Consider the following 24,631-nt stretch of genomic DNA (forward strand, 5'->3'; position numbering starts at 1 on the left):
CTTTCCACAGCTGCTTCTTCCGCAACTTTGCACTCATCCTTTCCCACCCTTGAGCAGCGGCTTCCCACTGCTCCAACCTTGCATGCACCCATCCGCACTCTTGCATTACCCCTTGGCCTTCCTCGTCCATGCTGGGTCCTAGCTCCGCCCACACCCTGTCGGGCCTCTTTACTTTTCCTTCACTCTACCCAACCCCCTCACTATTTCTTCTCTCATTCTTTGTTTCCAACACAGACACTCAGACAGGCACAGAAGAAAGGCAACACCACTTCCTGTGTAAGCTTTTTATTAACGCCTCTTTTTGTACACCCGCTCTGGCGCTGTTCAACAGGCACAGCATTGGGACATACATTAAAAGGAAACCCTCACTTCCTCTTATGGTTCCAGTGACCATTCCCGAAATAATTGAGAAGTACTGGGAAGTTCGGTGCGGGCCTGGCTTGACTTATGATCCCCACTGAGCGAAGCGAAGGCCCGGCCTGAGTGCGACCAGTGGCAACGGACTTTACAACACAAACAACTTTTACAAGACAAACATTGTCCCACCATGATGTAAACAAAATGAAATGTGAGAGGAGATTTCAATATATCGCAACCAACCACACCCCATTTATTAGTGACTGGAAGCGATCAGTAGACGTTGGACCACCCCACCCTACTCCTGGCCAATGTGGGAACCATTAGGATCAGTAACACTTGGGTGCAAACTCTGTGAAAAATAATTTTGAAACCAGACCCTTTGCACATGCAAATGATGACCATTTGGGTCATGTCTTCTTTCTCTCCAGTTCTTGGAGATCCAGAGATTGGAGGATGAGCCTGAACACACAGCTTGGAAAGACATCATGACGCTTGAACACACTGGTGAACACAGCTTGGGTAGTTCCACTTGCCTACTCTAGTACGGAGAAGCTTGGTGGGTACAGCCAGGTAAATGTCATTGTTCTGCACAAGAGGTATAGATACCTTGGGAGGCATCAGAACTCCTAGTAGCGAACACAACTTTAAAGACAATATGGCTTTTGCACAAGATGCTGAACACGAAAGGGAACACCCTGACCCTCTGTAAACCTTGTGCCGCATGACACATCCCGTAGTCCTTGCACATACTGGCAAACACTGCACGAGATGCTTTCTTCTCTTTGCACACACTTTTAAAGGCAGCATTTGATCACACACAGCGTGCATTTGAGGCCTCTTGTGCCATGCATCATGGCTGGAGGTTTGTAGACCAGGCTCAGCCTGTACCTTTCCTGGACTGGTGGCAGAGATTCACTGTGGCAGTGGCGTGGTACCGCCTTAGTCCTAGAAGCGGCTGATTCCGCTGCGGTCTGAACTCTGGAAAGAGCTGAGTTCCCAGCGCTCCATCTTGCTTAGTTTGAGGTCCGGCCGCCGCACCACCATGCAGTAGATCTTCCTCAACACGGCCCGCCGAAGGAGGATGTACACCCAGGGATCCAGGATCTGGTTCCACGATGCCAGGCGCACCCCAAGGAACATCAGCCACTGATCGCGCTCCATGTTGACCATGTGCCCGCCGCGGACATCATTCACAGACATCATCAGGAAAATCTGGAGAGAGTAGAAGGAAAGGAGTGAGTTTGAGATTGGTGAAAAATCAAGTGGGGGCGGAGGGAGAAGCATCTGGTAAGGTCACTCAGCTTCCACAAGTTTAACATATCTTAATCAAGAGAGTAAAGGTAATGATTTACTGGTGTCTCCATGGACCATTTATCTACCCGAAACCCTCAACCAATATTGGCCACTGGTGGTGTGAAGTGGTCACCACTATGGTGTAGCATCGGGCGGCATCGTCATTGGTTTTTGCACCAAGGTACTCGCTTCCCCAGGTGAGTACCGCCTCCTCTCGAGGGAAAGTACAGGTGGGATCCGAATGGCACAACAACAGACTAATGAATGACGAGGGCTTCCCAAAAGCCCTCCTAGTAAGTATATTATACGTATAATTTTAGTAAAATCCAAAGGAGGACTAACACCTGACCAGAAAACACAAACATGTCCTCCAGAGAAACAGAAACAAATAAGAACTGGCGTCTGACGCCTTCTAGTGCTATAGTTCACAAGACTTTTCCAATAGATTATCTACAAGTGTGCAAAGCGTATCAGTGATCCATGTGTTTCGTGAATCACTCTGGAAATATCTAATTTGATCACATCTTGAAAGATATTCTATCAAAATCCAAGGGCACACACTATCCTCCTGATTATTTTTGTAGTAGCAAGTATTAATATTTGAATCCTTTTAAACGTTTTTATCAACAAAAACTAAATATTGTCATTAAGTTTCGCAGTTCTGAATCTTATATTTTTTATATCTTCATAGCGATGTCTTTCTCGTACATCCCTATGCATTTGAAGAGATTTTCACTCCAGACGCTAGAACCCAAAAATAAAAAAACTACACAGATATCACGTAAGGATCGGCCATAGGACCTCCTCCCACATTGCAGTTCATGCACCAACGATACGTTTAGCACCCTAAACTCCCCCCGCCTTCTTAACAAATATGCCCTTAACTCTGAGGTTCATCGTGTCTCCTCAATGTTTCTCTGCAAAGCTGTCAGGGCATGTGGTGCCCTGTTAACCCCTTGAGTGCCCATGACGAGATGGTCTCGTCATGGGCCGCGGTTGCGCTGTGCCCATGACGAGACTATCTCGTCATGAACCCCGCCTGCTAATTCAACGCCCGGCACAGGGCGGGGAAAGGGCGGGGCACACAAGGGGTTAATAGCCAGTGTGTCACAGCCACTTGATTCTTGCATCATTCATCCATCTGTCTGTACCAATGATAACCAAGGACTCTATAGTCAAACCTAGTCCACCATATTTACACACTAACCCAACTGACCCAATGTTAACCAGTATAACCTTTCCTTCATGTCCACTGTAGTTTGGAAAGACTCTGGGGCAGATTTACGCTTCCTGGCGCATCCCTGCAAATCAGCAGGGATGCGCCAAGAAACGTGCGACACGCAATGCCATTGTTGCGCCACCACGGGTGCGCCGCATTTACATGCGTGTCGCATCTGCCGCCGTAAGGTTGGCGCAGTGCTGGAGTTGTGTCACGGGCGCGACTCAACTCCAGCACTGTGCCAACCCGGCCTTTCTTCCACATGGTGCGTCACACCTTACGCCTGCTTCAAGCAGGCGCAAGGTTTTGACGCAGCGGGGTCGGAAAAGTGACTGAGTGAAATCTTGTAGATTTCACTCAGGCACTTTTTCGAGGCGTTCCTGCGCCGGAACGCCCACCCTTTACAACGTGATGCATCTTCCCAGATGCGTCAGGTTGTAAATCCCCCACAGCATGGTGCTAGCTTTACACCGCCGCTGCGTCACAGAAGTGACACAACGGCGGCGCAAAAGTGGCGCACGAGGCTTGCAAATCTGCCCCTCTCTATTTTGTCTCGATCCCTCCTTTTCCAAACCAAGAGATGTATTCAACCCCACAATTCTTTGTAAGTACTGCGGAAGCAGCTACGAGAAATCTGTCCATATAAGCCTTTTCTAACATTTGATTCCAGAAGTGCAATGTACCATAGCTCGCACACGTTTTTTGTTAATTTTGCCTCCTTTTCTAGACTTACTGACCTTTTCACATACTTGACATTTATTTTTGGCTAACATCATGCTTCATTTCAGTATCTATAGAGTTTCACCACAGTTGATTTGATATTCTTCCTTCTCATATCTGATGTATGTTCCGCTACTCCTATTTGTTAGTCCTTTAAGTCTGGCCATATATCTTTTCCCACATGGGCATTTTGCATATGGCACCAGTTATTCTTCAGAGCGCAAAGTGCTTCTAATCAATCGTCTTACCTGGATGCTGTATAGCAGGCTCTGTAATCAGTGATTGCACTGAGAACAATGTATGCATGGAAAAGTGCCTTAAGCTTTTCAAGTTAACTACATTATGTTAAGGTTTTTGACAGGTCTGCTCTTCAAAATTATTTTCACAAGAGTATACAATCATAGGTTTTTGATTACATAATTCCATCAATAAGTCATCCTTTTGAAGAATATTCCAATGTTCATGAAGAATTCAGACCCTGTGTGCACTTTGTCTCGAGAATGTTAAGATTTGAGAATGATGAGTTTTCGCTCAACTGCTTTCAATTCTGTGTCTCCCTGTTACATTTTTTATGTATCCGACCATTTATTTCTCTAATGTGCTTCTTTCTTGTTTCTTGTAATGTAGTGATTGAGCTGTAACAATTTCCAATGTGCCAGTGCAGCCTTTCTACAATCATTGGCTTCTGGTCTTTGTGTTTCAACCAACAACTTCATTGTCACTCCTTAATTTTTCTTTTTTTTTTAAAAGGCACGCCCAGATGCCCGACGCTTTTCTTAGGAGCTTGGTGCCAATGTTACCAAGCACAAGGGCTGCTGAATACCAAGGCAGCCTAGTTTTGATTCCACCTCGTGCACTTTCTTCCACCACCCTACATTTCTAAATTTGCTGTATCTTTATCTCACTCCTTTCTCTCTTTTCTGCCTTTCTCTCTCTTAGGCTGCGTTAAATGAAAAGTTAGGGCCATATGTATCAAAAAAGAGTTTTGCGATTCTCAAATTGCGATTTCTAGCGAATCGCAATTGGAGAATCGTAAAATGCAATGTATGTAGGGTTTGCTAAAATTTTTGTGAATCCTACATATTTCTTATTTGCGAATCGCAAATTGAGATTCGCAAATAAGGAATACCTTCCCATTCATTCCTATGGGCTAGGAGGCCCATAGGAATGAATGGGAAGACATTCTCAATTTGCGATTACCAATTAGAGAATCGCAAATTGAGAATGCAATTTCAAGGTTGCAAGGGTGCCAAAAGGACACCCTGTTGCACCCCTGAAATATACATGTGTGCACATTTTGCGCACATACATGCCCTAAGGGCATGTATGTGCGCCAAATGGCACTTTGAAAAAAGTGCTTTTTTCTAGAAAATCGCAAATTACCACCAACTTGAAGTTGGTGGTAATTTGCGATTCCTTAAGACCAAATAGCAAATCTCTGGCTCTTCCAGAATTGCATTTAAGGAATCGCAATTTGCAATTCCTTAATTGCATTCGCAGAATAGAGAATCGCAAATTTTGCGATTCTCTATTTTGCGAGGGCCTTTTGGGATGATACATCCCAAAAGGCTTTTTCCCATTCGCAAATGGGCAGATTCTGAGAATCGGCCTATTTGCGAACAGGAAAAAGGCTTGATAAATATGGCCCCAAGCCCCGGTCCTCAAGAAATGGCAGTTTCAATCACTTGCAACCACCTCAAATTAAACATAGCTTGATGTTCAAGTATAAGTATGGTACACATTCATGTCAAAATGTCATGGAGATCTATAATTAGGGCCACTGAAAATATGGGAGGGACAAATTATGCGGCAGGGCTGTATAAAATTATGCGGCATGAGAATGCAAATTATGCAGCAAATGTAGCCTATGTTGGGATAGTATTACTTTATTATCTTGGCATTTTTACACATGTTAACACTGTTTGGGCACATCATTAGTACAAGTTTAACACCCAAATACAGCAAAAGGAAACTCTAAGGTGACCGGTCAACATTTGTGAAGGACCTTCTGCTGCACGGCAACATGTGTCACTCCATTTTTTGTAACTTTTGGTACAATTAAGCTAACAATACTTTTTTTAAACCAGCAAATTACGCAGCAGATGATAGATTATGTGGAAAATGTGGCGAATGCACAATTGTGCGGAAACGCCACTGCCACAGAATCACACCATTCCAGTGGTCCTGGCTATAATGAAAGAACCAGCGAAGACATTCCTCCCTTTGCATGATGTGAATGTCATGTAATACCCACAACCACTGATGCACTTGAGACTCTTTACTTTACGTTTTGCCATAGTCTCTTTCTGCCATCTAGTGCTGCAAGCTCCTAGCTTCCTTTGCTTCCTTTTGTGCACCCGGTCTTTGGTCCATTCCCCACACTACTGAATATCTTCCGGCGACCCTGCGTCAAATCTGTCCTTCGCTACCTTTTGTATCTATCTATAGCTGCAACTCTCACCTCTCTAAGGGGCAGATTTCCAAGCCGCTTGTGCTGCCAGTGTGTCACTTTTTGTGACACACCGGCAGCACATTTACTGTCCCATATTTACAAGGACAGGAAAAGCCACCCCCTGAGTGGCTTTTCCTGTCCTTGTAAATAAGGTCCCGTTATACGCAGCACTTTGCGTGAAAGGGGCGTTCCATGGGTGTTGCTGTGGGTGTTTCCACGCAACACTCATGGAACCTGACACATTTCCAGAAATCGTAAATCTGTAAAAGCGTCTGAATGCTACGCCTCCCCATGGAAGGCATCGGGAGGCGCAACGAGGAGAAGTGTATTTATTTCTCTTCTTTCTATGGCTGCAATCTGCAGCACACATAGAACGAGAAAATAACTTCTAATGATTGTTTATGTACAGAAAGGTGTCCCTTCCTGCACATAAACAATCCATTGAAGAAATGACGTTTTACAAGTTCAATGTGTGCTAATACAGCACACATAGAAGTTGGAAAACGCAATTTCTGATTATTTATGTGCAGGAAGAAACAATCTCTCCACGACGCAGGCATCCGTGCACCATGGTGCGAGGGTGCCTGCACCAGCGCATTGCAGCAGTTTGTGCTCCAGCGCAGGGGGAAGCACCAGCCGCGGTCCATGCAGGTAACAGTGGGGGCGCGGTGGGGCCGGGTAAGAGGGGATTTCGAGGGACGATGCTGAGGGAAAATTAAATAATTCATTATTTTTCCCTTGACATTGTCCCTCAAAAACCCCCCTTACCTGGCCCCACCACTGCTACCTGCACGGACCGCGGCTGGGAAGCACAGAGATGCAACATATTGTAAATATGTTTCATCCCTGTGCCTTGAAAGTGACTCAGTGCGGCGCAGCAAAATGGCGTGCTGCACACACTGAGTCACTTTCCTTGTAAATCTGGCCCTAAATGCTTAGTCCTGTGTAGCTAGTCAGTTTTATCTGATGGGCGCATGCTTCTTTGATCTTTGACACAACATGGGCATCTTATCTTCAGTGACTATATATCTCTGACTCAGTTCTCTTCGTTATCTTGTGAGGGTTCTTGGCGATAACTCTGAGTTTTTATCACCTACAGGTAAATATATCCTTTCCTCAGAATCCATTAACACCTCGAAAATGAGAAGTAAATTTATGTGGAAGAATGATGCATGCAGACAGACCTCAGTGAGATGCGGGGTTTAGTATCCTTTCAAGATGAATGAGGTTACTGATCTGCAGTCGCAGTACTCAAGATAGCCACACGAGGCCGCTAATTCCACACTAACTGGGAGTTGTCTAACATTGTGGTCTGTAAGTAAAATGTTTTCCAAACTGCGGGTCGGGACCTACTGGTGAGTCGGGAAAGAGCAAAAAATAAAGACCATTTTACAATTTGCATTTATCTTGTCACATTCACTGTGCATCAAAGAGAGAGGTCAAATGTCAGACTCTGTCTTCTGACAATTTCTGCTTATTCTTTTAACATGAGGATTGGTGTTTCCTTTCCTTTTTCTGACTGCAAAGTAAGAGGAGTTTAAAAGTGAATATAATCTTGCTGAGGTACTGGAAGTATGAAAGAAAAGACTGGGGGATGTCATTTTCTGTAACACACAACAACACTTAAATACATGTAAATGCATTGCACACATATTTCATGATTTTTCAGCCGTTAGGAAAGAAAAAATTAAGCACATTTTTCTAATGTTGACGTGTGATGGAAAGAAATATTTTAATAGGATCAAAACAAATCAATAAACTTTTATTTGGTGAGGTCAAATGATAAATATTTCCTAAAATCATATTTCCACACATGTATGTGTGTGATGTAGTTTTATTAATAAAACTGTATGAGCGTGCAAACAGTGGCCATTTCAACAGACCATGTGCTATCTGTAAATTCTTTAGTAATACATTTGCGACAGGGTACTCCAAAATGCACCATCTGTTACAGACTACACATTACCACTTCTGTTGAATACATTTGCTACACCTTGTGTTCAGCTATGATTTTTCACACTCCCTATGACTTCACTGATGTAACATTAATGCCAGCACCCCCACTCTAAAACTGTTTCTGCACCCTTTGTGCAAAGGTGCTAAACTATGACCTTAAGTCCAATTTTTAAACAAACTCTTGCAAGTTTTCCTAAGCAAAGTTCCATGTGACCTTACAGTATTTTTTTCTTTTGTTTTTTTACTTCACAAAGCCATTTCAACAGAGAATATGCTCACTGTACATAATCATACACAATCATTCTACTTATGTATATACATAAATTGAGAAATAAGGATGTGGCCTAATGATCAGAGCTGCCGACTTTGGAGCTGGGGAATCAGGTTTGAGTCCTTGTGTTGGCTCCTGGGCAAGTCACTTAATCTCCCATCCTAAAAATAAAATTAATCTGACCTTGTGTAATGTAATCTGTTGCCCATGTAAAGCTCTCCAATGCCCTTAGGCAGTGTTCACACTATATACAACTGCAATATATATATATATATATATATATATTCACTGAAAAAACCATAGGTTTCACACATGTTATAGTAAGCGGAAATTTTACTGATAAAAAACCAATGAAATTCCCCCGTTATAGTTACTGCAGGCAACTATAACTCACGCGACCGCAATCCTCTGCTGATGCTAATACTGTATTTAGACACTTATTTGCCCATGTCTTCTTCCATACATTTTTAGCTATACATATATTACAAATATTTTTTTTTCATAAAGACACATATGTCATCAGCAGAAGATTGCGGTCGCGTGAGTTATAGTTGCCTGCAGTAACTATAACGGGGGAATTTCATTGGTTTTTTATCAGTAAAATTTCCGCTAACTATAACATGTGTGAAACCTATGGTTTTTTCAGTGAATTTGCAAGGTTTTTTAAATGCTAATTCCTAACTATAACGTGTGTGAAACCTATGGTTTTTTCAGTGAATTTGTACGGTTTTTTAAATGCTAATTTACTTTACGCCATTCGTGGCGTGCGCGCCCACTTAACGCAGTTCGTTCTGTGCGCGCACGGTGCGCTTCGCGCACCGTGCGCGCACAGTGAACACGCGGTGCGCTTCGCGCACCGCGCGCCCACTTTACGCAGTTAGTGCCATGCACGCACGGTGGGCACGCGGTGCGCGCCCACGTTACGCTAGATGGGCCATGTACGCACGATGCGCTTCGCGCACCGTGCGCACATGGAGGACATATGATGCACTTCGTTTTGAAAGGTAATATTTTAATTTTTCGTATATTTTATAAGCCATGCACAAATGGTGCCCGAGAGTGTGGATAATTATTTTTTTTATTTTTTTTTTGAAAAATGTTTAGTTTTTTTCAGCTTGGATAATTTTTTTTTTTTTTTTTTTTTTTTTTAAATTTTAGTTTTTTTCAGCTGTGATAAGCCATGCGCAATTGGTGGCCTTCGGCCACCAATTGCACACGGGGTGCAGAGAGTGTGAATGATGTTTTTTTTTAAAATAATTTTTTACCGTACGCGTACGGTAAGCGTAATCGGCGAAATTACCGAAAAAATAAAAATTCAGTTTTTGGCCTTGGAGGATCTTTGGGGACTCCCTCAACATGCCTATGTGTGTGGGAGCTGTCTAAACAGCCCCTTTACATGTTTTGGGGCTTTAAATTTTAAAAATCGCTCTCAGTGCGAGAGAGAAAATGGCGGCCGCAGCTTCCTGGTTTCGGCCGATTCGAATGTTTACTAAGATCTAAGAGCCAATCAGAATCGCGCTCGCGCACGCCACCGTACGCGTACGGTAAGCGTACCGTAAGCGCACCGTAAGCGCACCGTAAGCTGGCTCAGATATATATATTGATTTAAAGGCTATTTTCTCAGAATCTACTGAACAGATTTACACCAAACCTACAAAAGGCACTTCCTTGACCTGAGGACTACCTCTCTGCCAAATTTCAAGTAATTCTGTTCAGCCGTTCGGGCTGTAGCCCTGTCTAAAGGTCCTACGGAAAAATGCAGGGGAAAAACGCGTTTTGGGACCCCCCTTTTATCTCAGCCCCCGCTTGACGAACCCCCCCGAGACTTTCAGTGTAGGAGCGGAGCGTAGTGCCCCACCTATTTTGAAAAATTCGCGAGGATTCGTCGACCGGCGCAAAAGTTATTCAAAATAGAATGTTGCGGATTTCCTATGGAAACGTGGTCCTAACTATAACTACCTACTGGCGACCGCCAGTAGGTAATATATATATATATATATATATATATATATATATATATATAATAGTGGCGAAGGATCCATGCCGCTTACAACAGCGGGCCGTGGCAGGGTCGCCAACCCTAGTAAATCCACACGAAAAGTCGTCTTACAACGTCTCAAAGACAGCACGCCTTAGCCCATACTTGCTTCAAACGTGTGATTTATATTCATGGCCTCGGTTATGAGGCCCCTTGCGCCGTCGGAATGTCACTTTTTGTGATGTTCCGTGGCGCAGGAGCCTGCCCCATATTTACGAGGCAGCACTAGGCCACTTTTTTTGGCTTAATGCTGCCTCATAAATATTGTTCCCTTTAACACAGTTTTCTGAGTTAGAGGGGCGTGCAATGTGTGTTGCTGGGGGCGTTCCCAGAAACATCCATGGCATTTTGACACTGCCCCAGATTTACGAGAAATCGTAGATCTGAGGCAGCGCCAAAAACGTACTCCTCCCCAGGGGAGGCGTAAGGGAGGCACAATGAGGAGAAATATCCTTATTTCTCCTTGTTTTTTCTTTTATCTATGTGTGCTGCATTCTGCAGCACACATAGAAAAAGGAAAAAAGCCTCTTGTGATTGTTTTTGTACAGGAAGGTTTCCCTTCCTGCACAAAAACAATCATCCCCTCACCGCAGGCACCCTTGCACCATGGTGCCAGCATGCCTGCGTTGGCGTACGACAGCCCATCGTGCGCCAGCGCAGGGGAAAAGGACAAGAATGCTCCGTATATCATAGATACTGTACATTCCTGCCCTTTTCTTTTACCATAGAGCAGCGCAGCAGGGAGGCCTGCGGCACTGCCCTGCGGTAAAACCTCATAAACGAGGCCCACAGTGTCCAAAATACACCACTAATTGCTTTCAAAACAAAAATGGATATGAGGCCTTACTCCATACTCTGTTGAAGAAGAGGTTTTTCAAATTTGCTAAAACTGCTGGTATCAACACCAAGATTTTTCAGAAGCCTTGTGATTTTAGGAAACGAATACCACAGGCCACCATCCCACTCTGCAAAGAGTTCCAGTTCTAGTACAGTTCACCACCTGTCGCTTTTATGGTTAGATCAATATCTTGACCACAGTCCGATTAAGACATATGGAAGGCCGAGTTCTAAGTTGCAACATTTACAAACAATTGGTGTCAGAGGGGAGTGCAAAAAATTGCAGAGAGTATCTTATTTTGGTAATTCACAGCATTTTGAAAGCATATCTACTATTACATTAAAAAATCAACCTCGCCTCATGTCTGTTAAAGCTAGGTGGAACGCAAAAGTCTAAAAATGTGGTCATGGTTCTAAAGAATTTGGAAACACTGTTCCACGAGTCTGAGGAAAGCAGAAGATCCAAGGAGTTTAAGATGGTTAAAAGCCTACTGACTGAAGATATAGGGCAGCAGAAATAGGATTGAATAAAGCTCCTGGATGGGAGGTCACAGATAAGTGACAAGGGCTGTGGGAAGTAGGTTTGCCTCAGTTAGTCAGAGAGTTCCTGGGGGTGGGAACGACTCTAGGGAACTGAGGAGTTTGCATAGAAGAAAGTGTGATGGACGGGGTCTAGACGTTTCAGAGCGCTTGTCAAAAGAAGGTGTGGGGGGCTTTGTGTGGGTGGGATGGCCAGTAAGGAGGGGTGATTGGCTATATAGATTAAGTGGTATGTAAGGAGGTGTCAGACGGTATAGTTAGGTCAGATGGGTTTGACAGTATTCTGGTAGTGCCTGAAGGGCTGGTCTGACATGTCAGTGTATGGGCTGTATGTTTGTTGTTTTTGGGCCTGTTTATTGTCTGGTGGGACGCATTATTTTCAGTTGATTTACCACAAACATTGCCTGCAGCAAGCATAAATGCATGTAGTTTCCCATACCTTGTTAAACACCTATGCAGAAGGGCCTAGATGTACTTTTACTTTACTAAGATTTAGCATTTGGGTGGCACCATTTTTGTGGTGCAGCTCCAATGCAAAATCCATGTTGTGACTTACCAAGCCATGCAATAAAGATTTGTGTCACTTTGTGTCGGATTTTATCCCAGAAGCACTGCCTTGTGTTACCTGCATCTGGGAGGCATTAAATGGGTGGAGCATCAGCGTCCCCATGCATCCAATTTTGATGCAAGCCCATGTTTACTAAAGTCACTAAACATCCGTTTGAGTCAAAATGGTGCCATTACCCGAAGCTGCCATTATTAGGAGAAATACCTTTTTTTTCTCCTTTTTACCTCCTCTTAGCATGTGTGCTGCATTCTGCATTCTTATTCAACGGCTTTCCTTCCTCTTCTTGTTTTTGCCCTCTCCTGGAGCATAGCCTCTTTACAATCCTTTTGATTGGGTGACTTGTATCCTTCCACTGCTCACATTTAGGGAACTACTGCACAGTATCAGGATAAATCCTTTCTTATTGCTAATGCTGTACAAATCAGCAAAAAGCATTGGCAAAACCAGTAGGTCAAAAAGGACATCCCTCCTTCAAAACTGCCCAAACAAAGTCCCAGATGCCTATTTTACGGCGGTAGAGGGCGAGGTTCGTACTCTACTGTGGAATGGCGGGGCCCCCAGGATATCGATGGGGAAACTTACCAAAGGGTGGTACGATGGCGGTATAGCCCTGCCGGACCTGAAATTATATTATTGGGCCTCGCAATTGGTGGTGGTAAATCATTGGATGTACCGACCCCCTCACGGCCCGGCGTTCATATTAGATAAATACCAAACGGGACGTGCAGCATATCTGGGAGCGTTATACTCCAAAGGCAGGAAACAGGCATTTATAGGCCCAATGGCCCATACAGTTGGCTTCCGGCGCCGAGCGAATTCTCACCTAGGATGGGCAAACATCCTCACAAAGGCGGCGCCACTATGGCAGACCCAAGGACTCTGTACCCTTTGTTTTCAGCCAGGGTTTGACAAATGGGACCTGATTGGCATCTCGAAGGTCGGTGACCTGATAAAAAAAAGGTGCCATTCTCAGCTTTGAGGAACTGAAGGGAACCTACCATATGGCGCAAGGTGAACTATTTCGCTACCTTCAGGTTCGACATGCCCTTCAGAAGGCTTTTACTAACTTACATAACATTCCAGACGTGTCGCCCCTAGAAGACAGACTCTTAGATGGCCAACTGCAATCGAAGGCCATCTCCCTGACATATAAAAAGCTCTGCAACAACCTCCCTGATGCATTCGAGGTGCTTCGAGAAAAGTGGCAACAGGACGTAGGACCCCTTGAGGAAGAGGCCTGGAGGGAGGCACTGATGTCTCCTAGAAGGGCGGCGATTACCCTCAGATACCGACTGATCCAACTACGGATCCTACATAGGTCCTATATGACGGGGGTGGTACTAGCACGCATAGGGGCCAGGGATGATTCACGGTGTAGTAGGGGATGTCGGCAGGAGGCCACGTTCTATCAAATGATATGGGAATGCCCTGCGATCAAATCGTTATGGGAGGGGGCTACGACCAAGCTTCAAACCGCGTTGGGGAAAACGCTGACCCTCACGCCTCAGGTAGGCCTACTTAATATATGGGAAGCTACAGACCTCACCGAGATTGAGCAGCAGATGGTGACGCTAGGCTTCACTTTGATCAAACGAGAGATAGCACGCCACTGGGGGGCTGCAAGCGCACCATCCATACGAGTATGGGTACAGGAGCTCGACAGATGCATGATAGCTGAAAAGGAAGTGTTCATCATTAGAGGATGCCCTAAGAAGTGGGAAACGAAATGGAAGGCGTGGGATAGCTACAGAGGGTCCCTATGTACATTCCCGCTGGTAGACCTGGCACTAAGACGGAAAGAACTCAGAGAAGTGTTGACATTGTGAATGTAATCCTATGTATGTTATTCAGAAATGTGTTCTATGGTGCTGCGGACATAAGTGTGAATATGTCTGTGTAATTGATAAAATCAATAAAATGTTATTCCAACAAAAAAAGGACATCCCTGCTAATGAAGAAGGCTTTGGTTTCCTAACATTCAGATGGCTAGGCTAAGTCAGTTTCAAAATGTATCATGCTTGGCACTACCAATAGTGGTTACACCGTGAAATGCCAAAAAGGCAACTTATAGAACAAACATTGCTGGCGGTATAAATACGAAGATCCTCCTCATCACACATTGAGTTAAATGTGTTAAAGAAGCCGTGATTACATATAATTCAGCAAACAGATACTCTGATGCTAAGAAAAAAAGTCTAAGAGCCTTATTTAGTCAATCTAACCCCCCCCCCCCCCCCCCTGGTTTTTGCTCATGGATCAGGACGATTTGGGACGCAATGGAAGAAATAAAATTGTGGCAACCTATTTCAAATTTGGCTGCATTTTTCACTGACCTTCCATGGGTATATTTGTGATTTCATTTTAAAACATTGACCATATGGTAGCAGACCTCTCTGCAGAGTCCAGTCAATGTCATGAACTGCACCCATGTGATGAGTATGACCTCCTGTCAAACCTGGCTTTTGTGGCAAAAGCCCGTTTCCATTGTGGGATTTTTTATCCTATATTTTCAATTTATTTTCAATTTAAAAATTGAATATACATATCCCAGAATGCATTATTTTTTAAAAGCCCTGAGTGGCTGAATTTGTCACATATTACTTTGAGCTCTATAGAAGCTTTGGATCTGCATGCCTATGTATGCCCTGGAATGCAGCATAATACGTTTGATATGAGAGTCATAAACAAAGGCAATTCACGATGATCATAGTCCAAAGTTCTTTTTTGCCCACATACACTTGCAATGATCCTTGTATAATGCTTGATTGTGCTGCTGATACCTCACCAGGTGCAATGTCCATTATCTGCGCACAGAATAAGGTGCACAGGTAAACAACACAAGTCCAACTAGTGCTTGTGTGTTTTTCTGCACAGCCTCCCACGGTGTGTCACCAAGACTGCCAAGATAACAAGATGGGCCTAGGGCCTTCGCTCCCCCAAAGCAACTCCTACAGCATCGAGAAGCAGTTGGGAAAGTGGGGGAAGGCCACAGCTCTTCAGTATGTGAAAGTCCAAATTTGGTATCATTCGGATGGGGTAATCTCTTTTAAGAAACAGCATTATATAGCCATGCCCAGGGAGGGATTTTTAACTACCTACATTTGAAAGCAATTCTTTTACAGCTTCAATTCACGACTGTGAATCAGAGCTTAAGCCTTTCTGCTTTTTTTTAATTCTTTAACAATCATAGGAAGAAGAACAAATAACTTAATATGTATTGCCTTCTAACACATAATAACAAAGACTGTCTTTAAAAGCCAGGAACCAGAGCTGAATTCCAGTGTGGACCTTCAAGCACTGCTAAATATACTGAACTCACAGCCCACATCTGCAGGTCTTTAGAATAAGGACAAAAAATCCTCTAAAAGCATATTGGATTCCACAGAAACGCCATGACCTACATGCACAAGACGAGGGACGCGGTGGGAGGTGCAATAAAGTTATTGTTGGATATGTGCAAATGTTTATTGAATGTCACTGTGTTCTACCCCGGTAGAGAGAGGTTCTTGCCAAAGTGGAGACATTTATAAGTGTAGCTGCTCTATTGACCACATCTATTCTGCTTCTGAGTGACTTTTCCTCACTTGAAATCCCAAACACATTTGGCAAGCTGTTAGTAGCAAAGAGGGCAGTGAGAGATAAATTATCCTTCGGAACCGTGAGTCACCAAGGATTGGGCATGTAACTGACTGGATCGATAGCCTAACAAAGCAGGCGGCCCATAGTTAGTCCGGGAAGATGAGACCACATTTGACTATATCTGGTCCAACCGCATGCAAAACTGTCTAGATCAATGTAATATTGCAGCAATTAATTTAAAAAGTATGGATGTACGTGGTATTTGTGCAGCGAGAGCCTAGCCAAAAAGGCAGCAGAGCACTGAATCGGGCCAAAGGCAAGCATACAGCCAACAAGTGATAGGAGAGGTAGCTGGGTATTGGATTGTCACTGCATTGTGATGTAATGTTCTTTAGAGAGATGCCTCTTCAACTCTTTCCTAAATTAGATCCATGTTGGGTAGGTTCTTACAGACACTGTGATGTTCGTACAGATCCTCGGTGCTTATATGAAAAAGAATTGCTCCCTTGTTCTTTTCTTTTAACACTTCTTAGTCTCCAGTCTGATGGTGGCCTCGCTGTGGGGGTGCTAAGAACCACCAAAGATGGGGAGCTTATGCACAAGAAATTTCCTATGTTTATATTTTCTTTATAGTGCTATCTACATACTAAAAATGGCTAAGTATAATAAATACTCCTGATAGTTTAATCGTTACATTCTTTATCTTAACCCTGGATTTGTGTTGGTTTTAATAACAGTTGCAAGCTATAATACTCCTCACCTCTTAATGTATTTTATTATTCTTTATTGTAAACAAAACAAATGCAATTGTCTGACAAAATTGATCAAATTTGGTCAATTATTCCCCCACTAGATTTGGGAACACCGAAAAGTATAGTTGGAGATGGTTTTCCCATTCCATGTTATTACAGGAAACCATATCTCTAATGAGCCATTAACAGTACGGTCTATGATTATTGCCGAAAAGCAGTTTTGAAGGAAGGGCGTGAAGAGTTAACCTAATGTATTTTGGAGATTATTATTGGGATTTAAATGTGGTTCAATTCCTGGCGTACTTAAAGAAATTTGGGTCTCTCCTCTTTTAAGACAATCCTTGCTAAATGCTGTAGGCCTGCAAAACTATTGTCCCATCTCTTACATTCTTTCATATTCCAATTGAAATAGTTGAACAAGTCAGCATGCAACCAACTGCAAGATTTCATTGAGGAAAACAAGTTTCTTTGGGAGAGGCAATCAGTATTTGGTCCTTGTCGGAGACCGTATTGGCCTCGGTGGACATACCACTATTCTCAATATCGACACTGCTGAGCCTACGCTAATGATGCTTCTTGACCTGTCGGCTGCTTTTGACACCCTCAATCACTTCCCACTCACAAGCAGAGAGGAGGAGGAGAATATGAGGGCATCTGTGGGGCTTTAGGGGATTGTAGCAGCATAAAGAACTTTTTCTCTAATAGAAGATGCCAGAGATTGAAATTAGAGGAAGCAAAAACCATGAACATTCGTAATGGGTTGCCACACGATTCCTACTTCTTGCCATGGTTTTTTAAATCTATGTAAAATTAAAAGACCAAACAAAATAACATCTTTTTGACTTTTACAAAGGCTTCAAAACTCACTTGTTTAATCTGTTTTTCTATTGTATGGTATCAAAATGGCATTGTCAGAGTACCGCCTGACAGAAACATTGTGTCCGAAATGTTGTTTACAAAATTATTGCCCATATTGGAGTTAATAATAGAAAATGTATGCCCAATGAAACAATATTTTTGGAGGTATGCCAACATTATCCCTGGAGCCATGTAGAAGCGACCACAGTGATATTGGCCTCAGAGATTAATGGTGGAGATCATGGTGACATCCACCATGTGGGCACTTAGTGGAAGCCACACTGACAATTCCCCCCACATGCTTATGACAATTACTCACCAGGATGGGGCTCCAGCAGATGCAGGACACCACCATGATTCCCACCAGCTGCACGACCATCTCGATGTCATGGGACTTGGCTCGACGGGTGCATTTTCTCTTGCGCCACCTGGCGCGTACCAGAGTCAAGCCACTCACAGTGTTACAGACAAGCGCCACAAATAGCGAGGCCAGCCCCAGTAGCGAGAAGAGCAGCGCAAAACTGATCTCTCTCCAGTTTGATGTTGGACTGACATGGATGAAGCACCATGTACCTGGATACTGCATGTCATATCGGCCGAAGCTCAGCATAGGTAGAAGAGCAATGAGCAGGGCAGAGGTCCATAGGCCCAACAGAGTGAGCTTAGTCCGCGTAGAAGTAACAATTGAAGAATGCAACAGCGGGCGGGTCACTCCAACACAACGCTCCATGGCCATAACGCAGCCCAGGAAAAGTGGGCAGAGGCCAAAGAAGACCATGCAGGCACCGAAAAACTGGCAAATGGAGCCCGTCTGGTCAAGTTCCTTCCATTGCATGTGAACAGCGTAGAGTCGCAGTACAAAGGAGCCAGGGATTATGTGTCCAGCGAAGTCAGTGATGACCAGGCTACTGGCGAAGAGCAGAAAGGTGGCCTTTGACCGGCGGCGGAAGCGAGCATAGGACTTCACAAGGATAACTAGTGCAATGATGTTGGACATGGCACCCAGTGTCATGGAGAAACTGGGCATGGCTGCGGAGCGGGATTTTGAAGAGACAGGCTGGGTGGAGACAGCCATGTCAGAGCTGCTGTCCGGAAACGCAGATGCATTGCCGAGCTCATGGGAACCGCTGCAGCAGGAGTTGTCCAAGGCATCGTATAGGCTGGGCAGGGAAAGATTCTGTTGGTGCTGGGCAAACATCTTACTGGACCCAGTTAGTAGCAGCCATGGAGCACTAGAAGAAAACATATGGAAAACTCATCAGAACATTGACATGGAGAGAACGGATTATGAGGCAGAACATAGAGAAATACTCCAAGAAACAAGAACAAGGGACAGTAACCATAGCTAAAAAACACAGAGAAAGTTCGAACATCTATCGAATCCTAGCACTAGGATGGAAGGTATTTATGTTCAAGATTTGAACAATGTTAGGAGGAATAAATTGATAAGAGCCTAGAACAAGGATAGGGCGCAGCAATCTATGGCAGTCTAAATAAGGGTAGAGGAGGCTCTTTCTGTTAGCTTAGAACCAGTATAGGGGAAGCCACCCACAGGAGCCTAGTATGAAGATGGGCAAAGCAACCAATGAACACCTAGACCCAGGGTAGGGAGCAGCCATTTATTAAAGTCTAGAACATGCATAGGGTAAGCCATCTTTTAGAGCCCAGAACAAGGAGAGGGCATTCATTACAGAGGTCTAGATCAATGTAAATGGTACAGTGTGACAGCTGAGCAGAATGCCAATGGAATTATCATGAGCTATGGGGAAAAAAGAAAGCTTGAGGCTGGATCCTCCAACATCGTCAAGAGTAGACGTTTCTGGAAAAACATCAGGGGGTGCGTCAAAAGACGTTATTTCCAACTTTAGGCATAAGAAAGTAGAATCTATGTAAAACATTAGTCATGATAGTCCCTACTAAAGTAAGAGGTCACATGGTGGGCCCGCTGCTAGGTGCAATCCCTCTTGTCTGCATACCCAGCCAACCCCTGGTGGAGTACCACCCGAGTCTTTGAGTGATCCCTCCCTCCTGGTGAGATGTCTTTGCCTAGGCTTCACCAACCAGTAGCTCATGAGATACTGATAGCTCTCCAGCTTCTTGTAAGTAGTTCTCATCTGTGCAGCCAAGCCTACTAAATTAAAAACTTTTGCTTGACTGAATTAATATAAGCATACCAAAACTGCAGCGAGCGTATGCGAGAAAAAAACTAATGTTTAGAGAAACTTGGTTAAATTACCAAAATATATTAATCATGTGGCCTTGGGGATACTGATTACTAATATTATTACCTTGGTGGCATATAGCTATAGTTGGTACGCATGCAGAGGCATTCCACATTGGCAAGGCTTTTTTTTACATTACAACTAGAAACCCTGCATGATGCACTACTAGTAATCTTGCATACGGTGGCCACTAATGTAATCTTGTCTGAGGTGGTCAATATTACAACATTAATAATATTAGTAGCTCGCTCTCGTTTTCATTGAACATACGTAGCTCTTATCACAGAAAATGCTGAAGAGCCCTGGCCTAAAGGAATATATACCTTTGCATCGCATGCGTTACATCGCATGCTTTTACAATGCGGTTGTTACAACTACTGCGTTGTTATAACGCAAGCCATTACAACGCAAGTTGTTTCAACGACTTGCTGTAGGGGGCGCGCTAGATTTAGGAATAGTATAATTTACTATTCCTACTCCAGTTTGTGCACCAGCAGAGAAGGTGTTGGATTGTAACTCCAACACCAGTGCGCCCCCTACAGTAAGTTGTTGAAACGACTTGCAATGTAATGGCTCGCGAGGCAACAACGCAGTTGTTGTAACGACCGTGTTGTAAAAGCATGCGATGTAACACATACGATGTTATGGCTGCTTCCCGGCCTAAAGCGACAAGCAGTGTGACTTGGCTGATACATTATCAGCAAATCAAGCTGGCAGCCATGCTGGAGCAGTCAGCTCAACATTCAATGTTGTTTTCAGGAAAGAAACCGCCAAAGCAGGGGGGTGATCCCACAAATAAACAACAATGACTCTTATGAACGGCGAGCTTTCCCCTGCACTAGGGGGTAATTGTTTGTTTTCCCTGTCCTAGTTTACAAGGCTCAGGCAGGGGAATTTGCACTGGGATATCCGCCCTAAATAGGGAAGGCCTCTCCAATGCACGGCAGGTCACAGCCCTGTGAGAGACAGGCTGCCACCAGCATTTAATTCGAGATTTTTCCATCTGAGACGGGGGAACCACGAGTTTGGCATGGTGGAAGAACCCGGCAAACTTTAGATGACCCAACAAGTGACAGTCTTGAGAGCGCAGAGCAAGCAACAGACTTGACTTGAATGGTAAACAGACACCGAGAAGGCCTTAGGTTTTTGTACAATGACCAACTACTTCTCATGAGAGAGAGAGAGAGAGCGAGAGAGAGAGAGAGAGAGAGAGAGAGAGAGATTGATTTCAGACCGTTGGTGTTCTAAACATTCAGCAATGATCAAACATGAATCGGAAATGCAATTATGCAGCCTGTTTTTACTTTTGGCATAGAACTGAAAACCGCCAACTTACAGTCTAACAGTCCTTTCTGCAGTATAGGGAGCGCTCTCTTCTGGCTTTTATCCTTTGTGGAATATATCTCTGCAGCTTTCCTCATTTCTGTCTGAGGATTTGTAGTGCTCTACCTCAGCACCCCCCCCCCAGATCTCCTCCTTTTTAGGGGAGGCTACCCCCCAGGGCACAAGTCCTAAAAAACAGAAGTGGGGGGACTAACCTAGTTAATCAGTATGCAAGTGATGTCACAGCGCGAGACATCACGCCGCGTAACATCGCGTTGCGTGAGGTGCGTGACATCACAGCACGTGACATCACAGGAAGTGGCATCACAAGTAGTGACATCAGATCTTAAGCCCTCACATATATGTTTAGCAGTGAGTATATTTGAGCACATTTCGAGCATGCTTGCAAACCCTCCTGATTTAGGCAGAAGATTCACGCTTTTGTGCGCTACACATAAACCAATGTTGCCTTTTGTCAGCGTAAAGCTTCCTCTAGCCATAGTGCTTTAAAAGAAAAAATAGTGAAATTTAAATTAATACAACGCCTCCTCAGGGGTAGTAAGCACTATATAAATGCTATTTAATTCCTGCAAATACTGGGAAAAATCAACGCATCCGAAGCTCTTGCAGTGCATGCATATCTCCTAAACAGGGACTGAACAAAGTAAAAAGCTGCCTCTCTTAAGTGTGTGTGAAGTGCTAACAAGCTGCATTTGTTTCCAGGTGTGAGGCTCCTTCCTGACTGCTGCCAGCCAGGAGACTCGAACAAAAGGATGCCTGATGACCCTCAGATACGCCCTTTGTTATAGGCCCAGCAGGAGTCAAAAATAAGAGAGCCCCATCCCATCCCCGTCTGCACGTTGTTGCGGATCAAAAGCATATAACAATGTGCAGGCGCTGCTGAAAGTGTCCCAGTGTTTGGAAATTACACCAGGACCAATGCGGCATCTTTTTCAGTGGGGCCCAATTTCTTGGTAGGGTGGATGGCGTCCACCATGTGAAAAAAATAGGTGGACGCCGTCCACCCCCGTGTACCCCTGACTTGTGCCCTGGTTACCCCCACTTCATCTTACCCTTGTCTCCAGGTCTCCTGTGGACTAAGTCCTTTAGCCAGTGGCTTCAACCCCACTCACGGCATTAGTGACTGCTCAGGTATAGAACGTACATGTTGGACCCCCGGATCAGTGCTTAATTTGAGCTGGTGGTTTCTGGAGCTTGGTACAAACTCTTGTCAGCACCTGTACCTATGGTAGTCTGCCACATGGTGGCATTGTTCATCTTATTTTAAAAAGAGCACAACAACAGTTGTTTATAAATTCAATATACATTGAAAATTACTAATACCCACCACCCAAAACAATTTAGTAGCTTTGGGGGCCTGGAAAAGCCTGAATTCTCACACTTGTAGGGGTGTGATGGTTCGTGGGTGTGTTTGTAATGTCATTGGCAGCGCTGGCAGGGGTAATGGATGGGGCGAGCTGAAGTGGCCCCTTGATGAGGGCTGTGGCACTTGTTTTTTTACAAACTAAGCGCTGCCCTGGATGCCAGTAATAGACTCATATGTGAGGGTTGGGAGGGGGTTTGGGGCTGCTTCCACCACACCCATAAGTTAGAAGAAGTGTTCTGGGCTGAGACAGGAGTTCCTTAAAATAGAAACGGAGATAATTGTCTCTGTTTGAGAAATAACAACACTATGATGTGAACAGAAGCTGAAACTCAGCATCAATTAATATTTTGGAGGGGGGATGATGGGGCGGTTTCAATTAGAGGAAGTTGTCAGAAGACAAAACACATTAGAAAAGCATTAGGGACGGATATTAGGGTGTTTAATGGGCTCAAACAAACCGTGGAAGGCTGTACACGCTGCACAACTGTTTTCGTAGCAGAAATTAGTCTTTTCTGAGATAGGGTGGGTTGAGTGACTCACAAAAAAGCAGTACATCTTAATCCCTTGCTGTTCTCCCACAAACCGGTGCAGAGCTGCACATTTTGGGATTTACAGGAGTTCACCTAGAAAGTTGAGCCTGGCACAGACTTCCAGATGTTCTACTGGACATTTCGTGGTATTCCAAGGCCCCCATTTCCCCAGTGGGATCTGTACATAATGTAAAATTGTTCCCTGGGAAACCAGCTGCCCAAAGTGGAATTTAACTTTTTATCTTTGATTTTTATTTCGCCCCTGGAAAAACCTTTTTTCGTGTGGAGTAATCCCTTCTCCTACACCCCCTCCAAATTCGGAGGTGATCTGTTCTCCTTCTGCTCTTGCTAAGGGAGTTAGTTTCTGCAGCCCTTTGGTGGAGTAAATAACCATTTTCACTGTGGGGTGGGGGGGTGTGGGGGGTATCGGATCAGAGTTTGTGATTATCCACAAACACATTTTCAAGGCAAATCACACCTTAATTCACCCACTCCTCGCACTTTGCCTGGGGTTTACTACCGCAGATCCACGGTAGTAAAACAAAGCAGGTAGGGGCAGATTTATGTTGCACTTGCGCCACTTTTGCGCCGCCGTTGCGTCACTTTTGTGACGCAGCAGCGGCGCAAATCCTGCGCCATGGTGCGGGGTATTTACAACGTGACGCATCTGGGAGATGCGTCACGTTGTAAAGCCCTGCGCCACATGTAGGCGTTCCAGGGCAGGTGGGGGCGTTCCGGCGCAGGAACGCCTCCTAAAAGTGGCTGAGTGAAATCTACAAGATTTCACTCAGTCACTTTTAGGCCCATGCTGCGTCAAAACCCTGCGCCTGCTTGAAGCAGGCGTAAGGATTGACGCAGCATTGTACAGATAGGGCCCCCCAGAACATTGCTGGAGCTGCGGCGCGCTTGCGACGCAACTCCAGCAATGCGCCACTTTTACGGCACAGATGCGTCACGCATCTGTGCCGTTTTTGCCCCATGGGGCGCCGCATTATAAATGCGGCGCATCCATGGTGGCGCAGCTGTGGCGCATAATAACTGGCGCATCCCTGCTGATATGCAGGGATGCGCCAGTTATCATAAATCTGCCCCGTAGTGTTTTATGAGATGGTAAGAAAATGGTGGTGGGGGGAAGGGTGACAGGATGGTATGTATAGATTTGGGGGCAGATTTACAAGAAAGTGACGCATCTGTACAGATGCGTGACGCATCTGTACAGATGCGTCACTTTCCCTGCGCGACCCTTAGAAACCCTTGCGCCACCATAGATGCGCCGTATTTACAATACGGCGCACTATGGCGCAAGGATTGACAGATGCGTTAGAAATTCTGACGCATCTGTTGGCGGAAAAGTCACGCATTGCTGGAGTCGCGTCGCAAGCACGACGCAACTCCAGCAATGCGTGTTGAGGCCTATTCCCACTACACTGCATCACTACTTACGCCTGCTTGAAGCAGGCGTAAGATTTTGACGCAGTGGCGTCCTAAAAGTGGCGCAGTGAAATCTTGTAGATTTCACAGAGTCACTTTTACGAGGCCTTCCTGCGTGGGAACGCCCACCCTGCATGACGCAGGGCTTTCCAACGTGACGCATCTTCCTAGATGCGTCATGTTGTATTGGCCGCATTGTTTGCGCCGCTATTGCGTCAAAAAAGTGACGCAACTGCAGTGCAAAAGTCACGCAAGGGGCTTGTAAATCTGCCCCTTGGTTTTCATCAGCCGCTGA

The 24,631-nt window shown here is 44.7% G+C and overlaps 1 protein-coding gene across 1 annotated transcript in view; it reads right to left on the reverse strand.

The window, feature by feature from the left end:
- Positions 1 to 273: 273 nt before the first annotated feature.
- LOC146856241 (prostaglandin E2 receptor EP1 subtype-like) overlaps positions 274 to 24,631 on the reverse strand; it is a 67,196-nt gene continuing 42,838 nt past the window's right edge. The window contains exons 2-3 of the mRNA XM_085654311.1: positions 17,763 to 18,675; positions 274 to 1,572 (exon numbers count right to left, since the gene is read on the reverse strand). Of these exons, the coding sequence (XP_085510437.1) occupies positions 1,306 to 1,572; positions 17,763 to 18,641 (1,146 nt within the window). The 5' untranslated portion in view covers positions 18,642 to 18,675 and the 3' untranslated portion in view covers positions 274 to 1,305. The remainder of the gene's footprint in view (positions 1,573 to 17,762; positions 18,676 to 24,631) is intronic.

Source organism: Triturus cristatus, chromosome 4_1, assembly GCF_964204655.1.
Source record: "Triturus cristatus chromosome 4_1, aTriCri1.1, whole genome shotgun sequence".
Taxonomy (NCBI): Eukaryota; Metazoa; Chordata; class Amphibia; order Caudata; family Salamandridae; genus Triturus; species Triturus cristatus.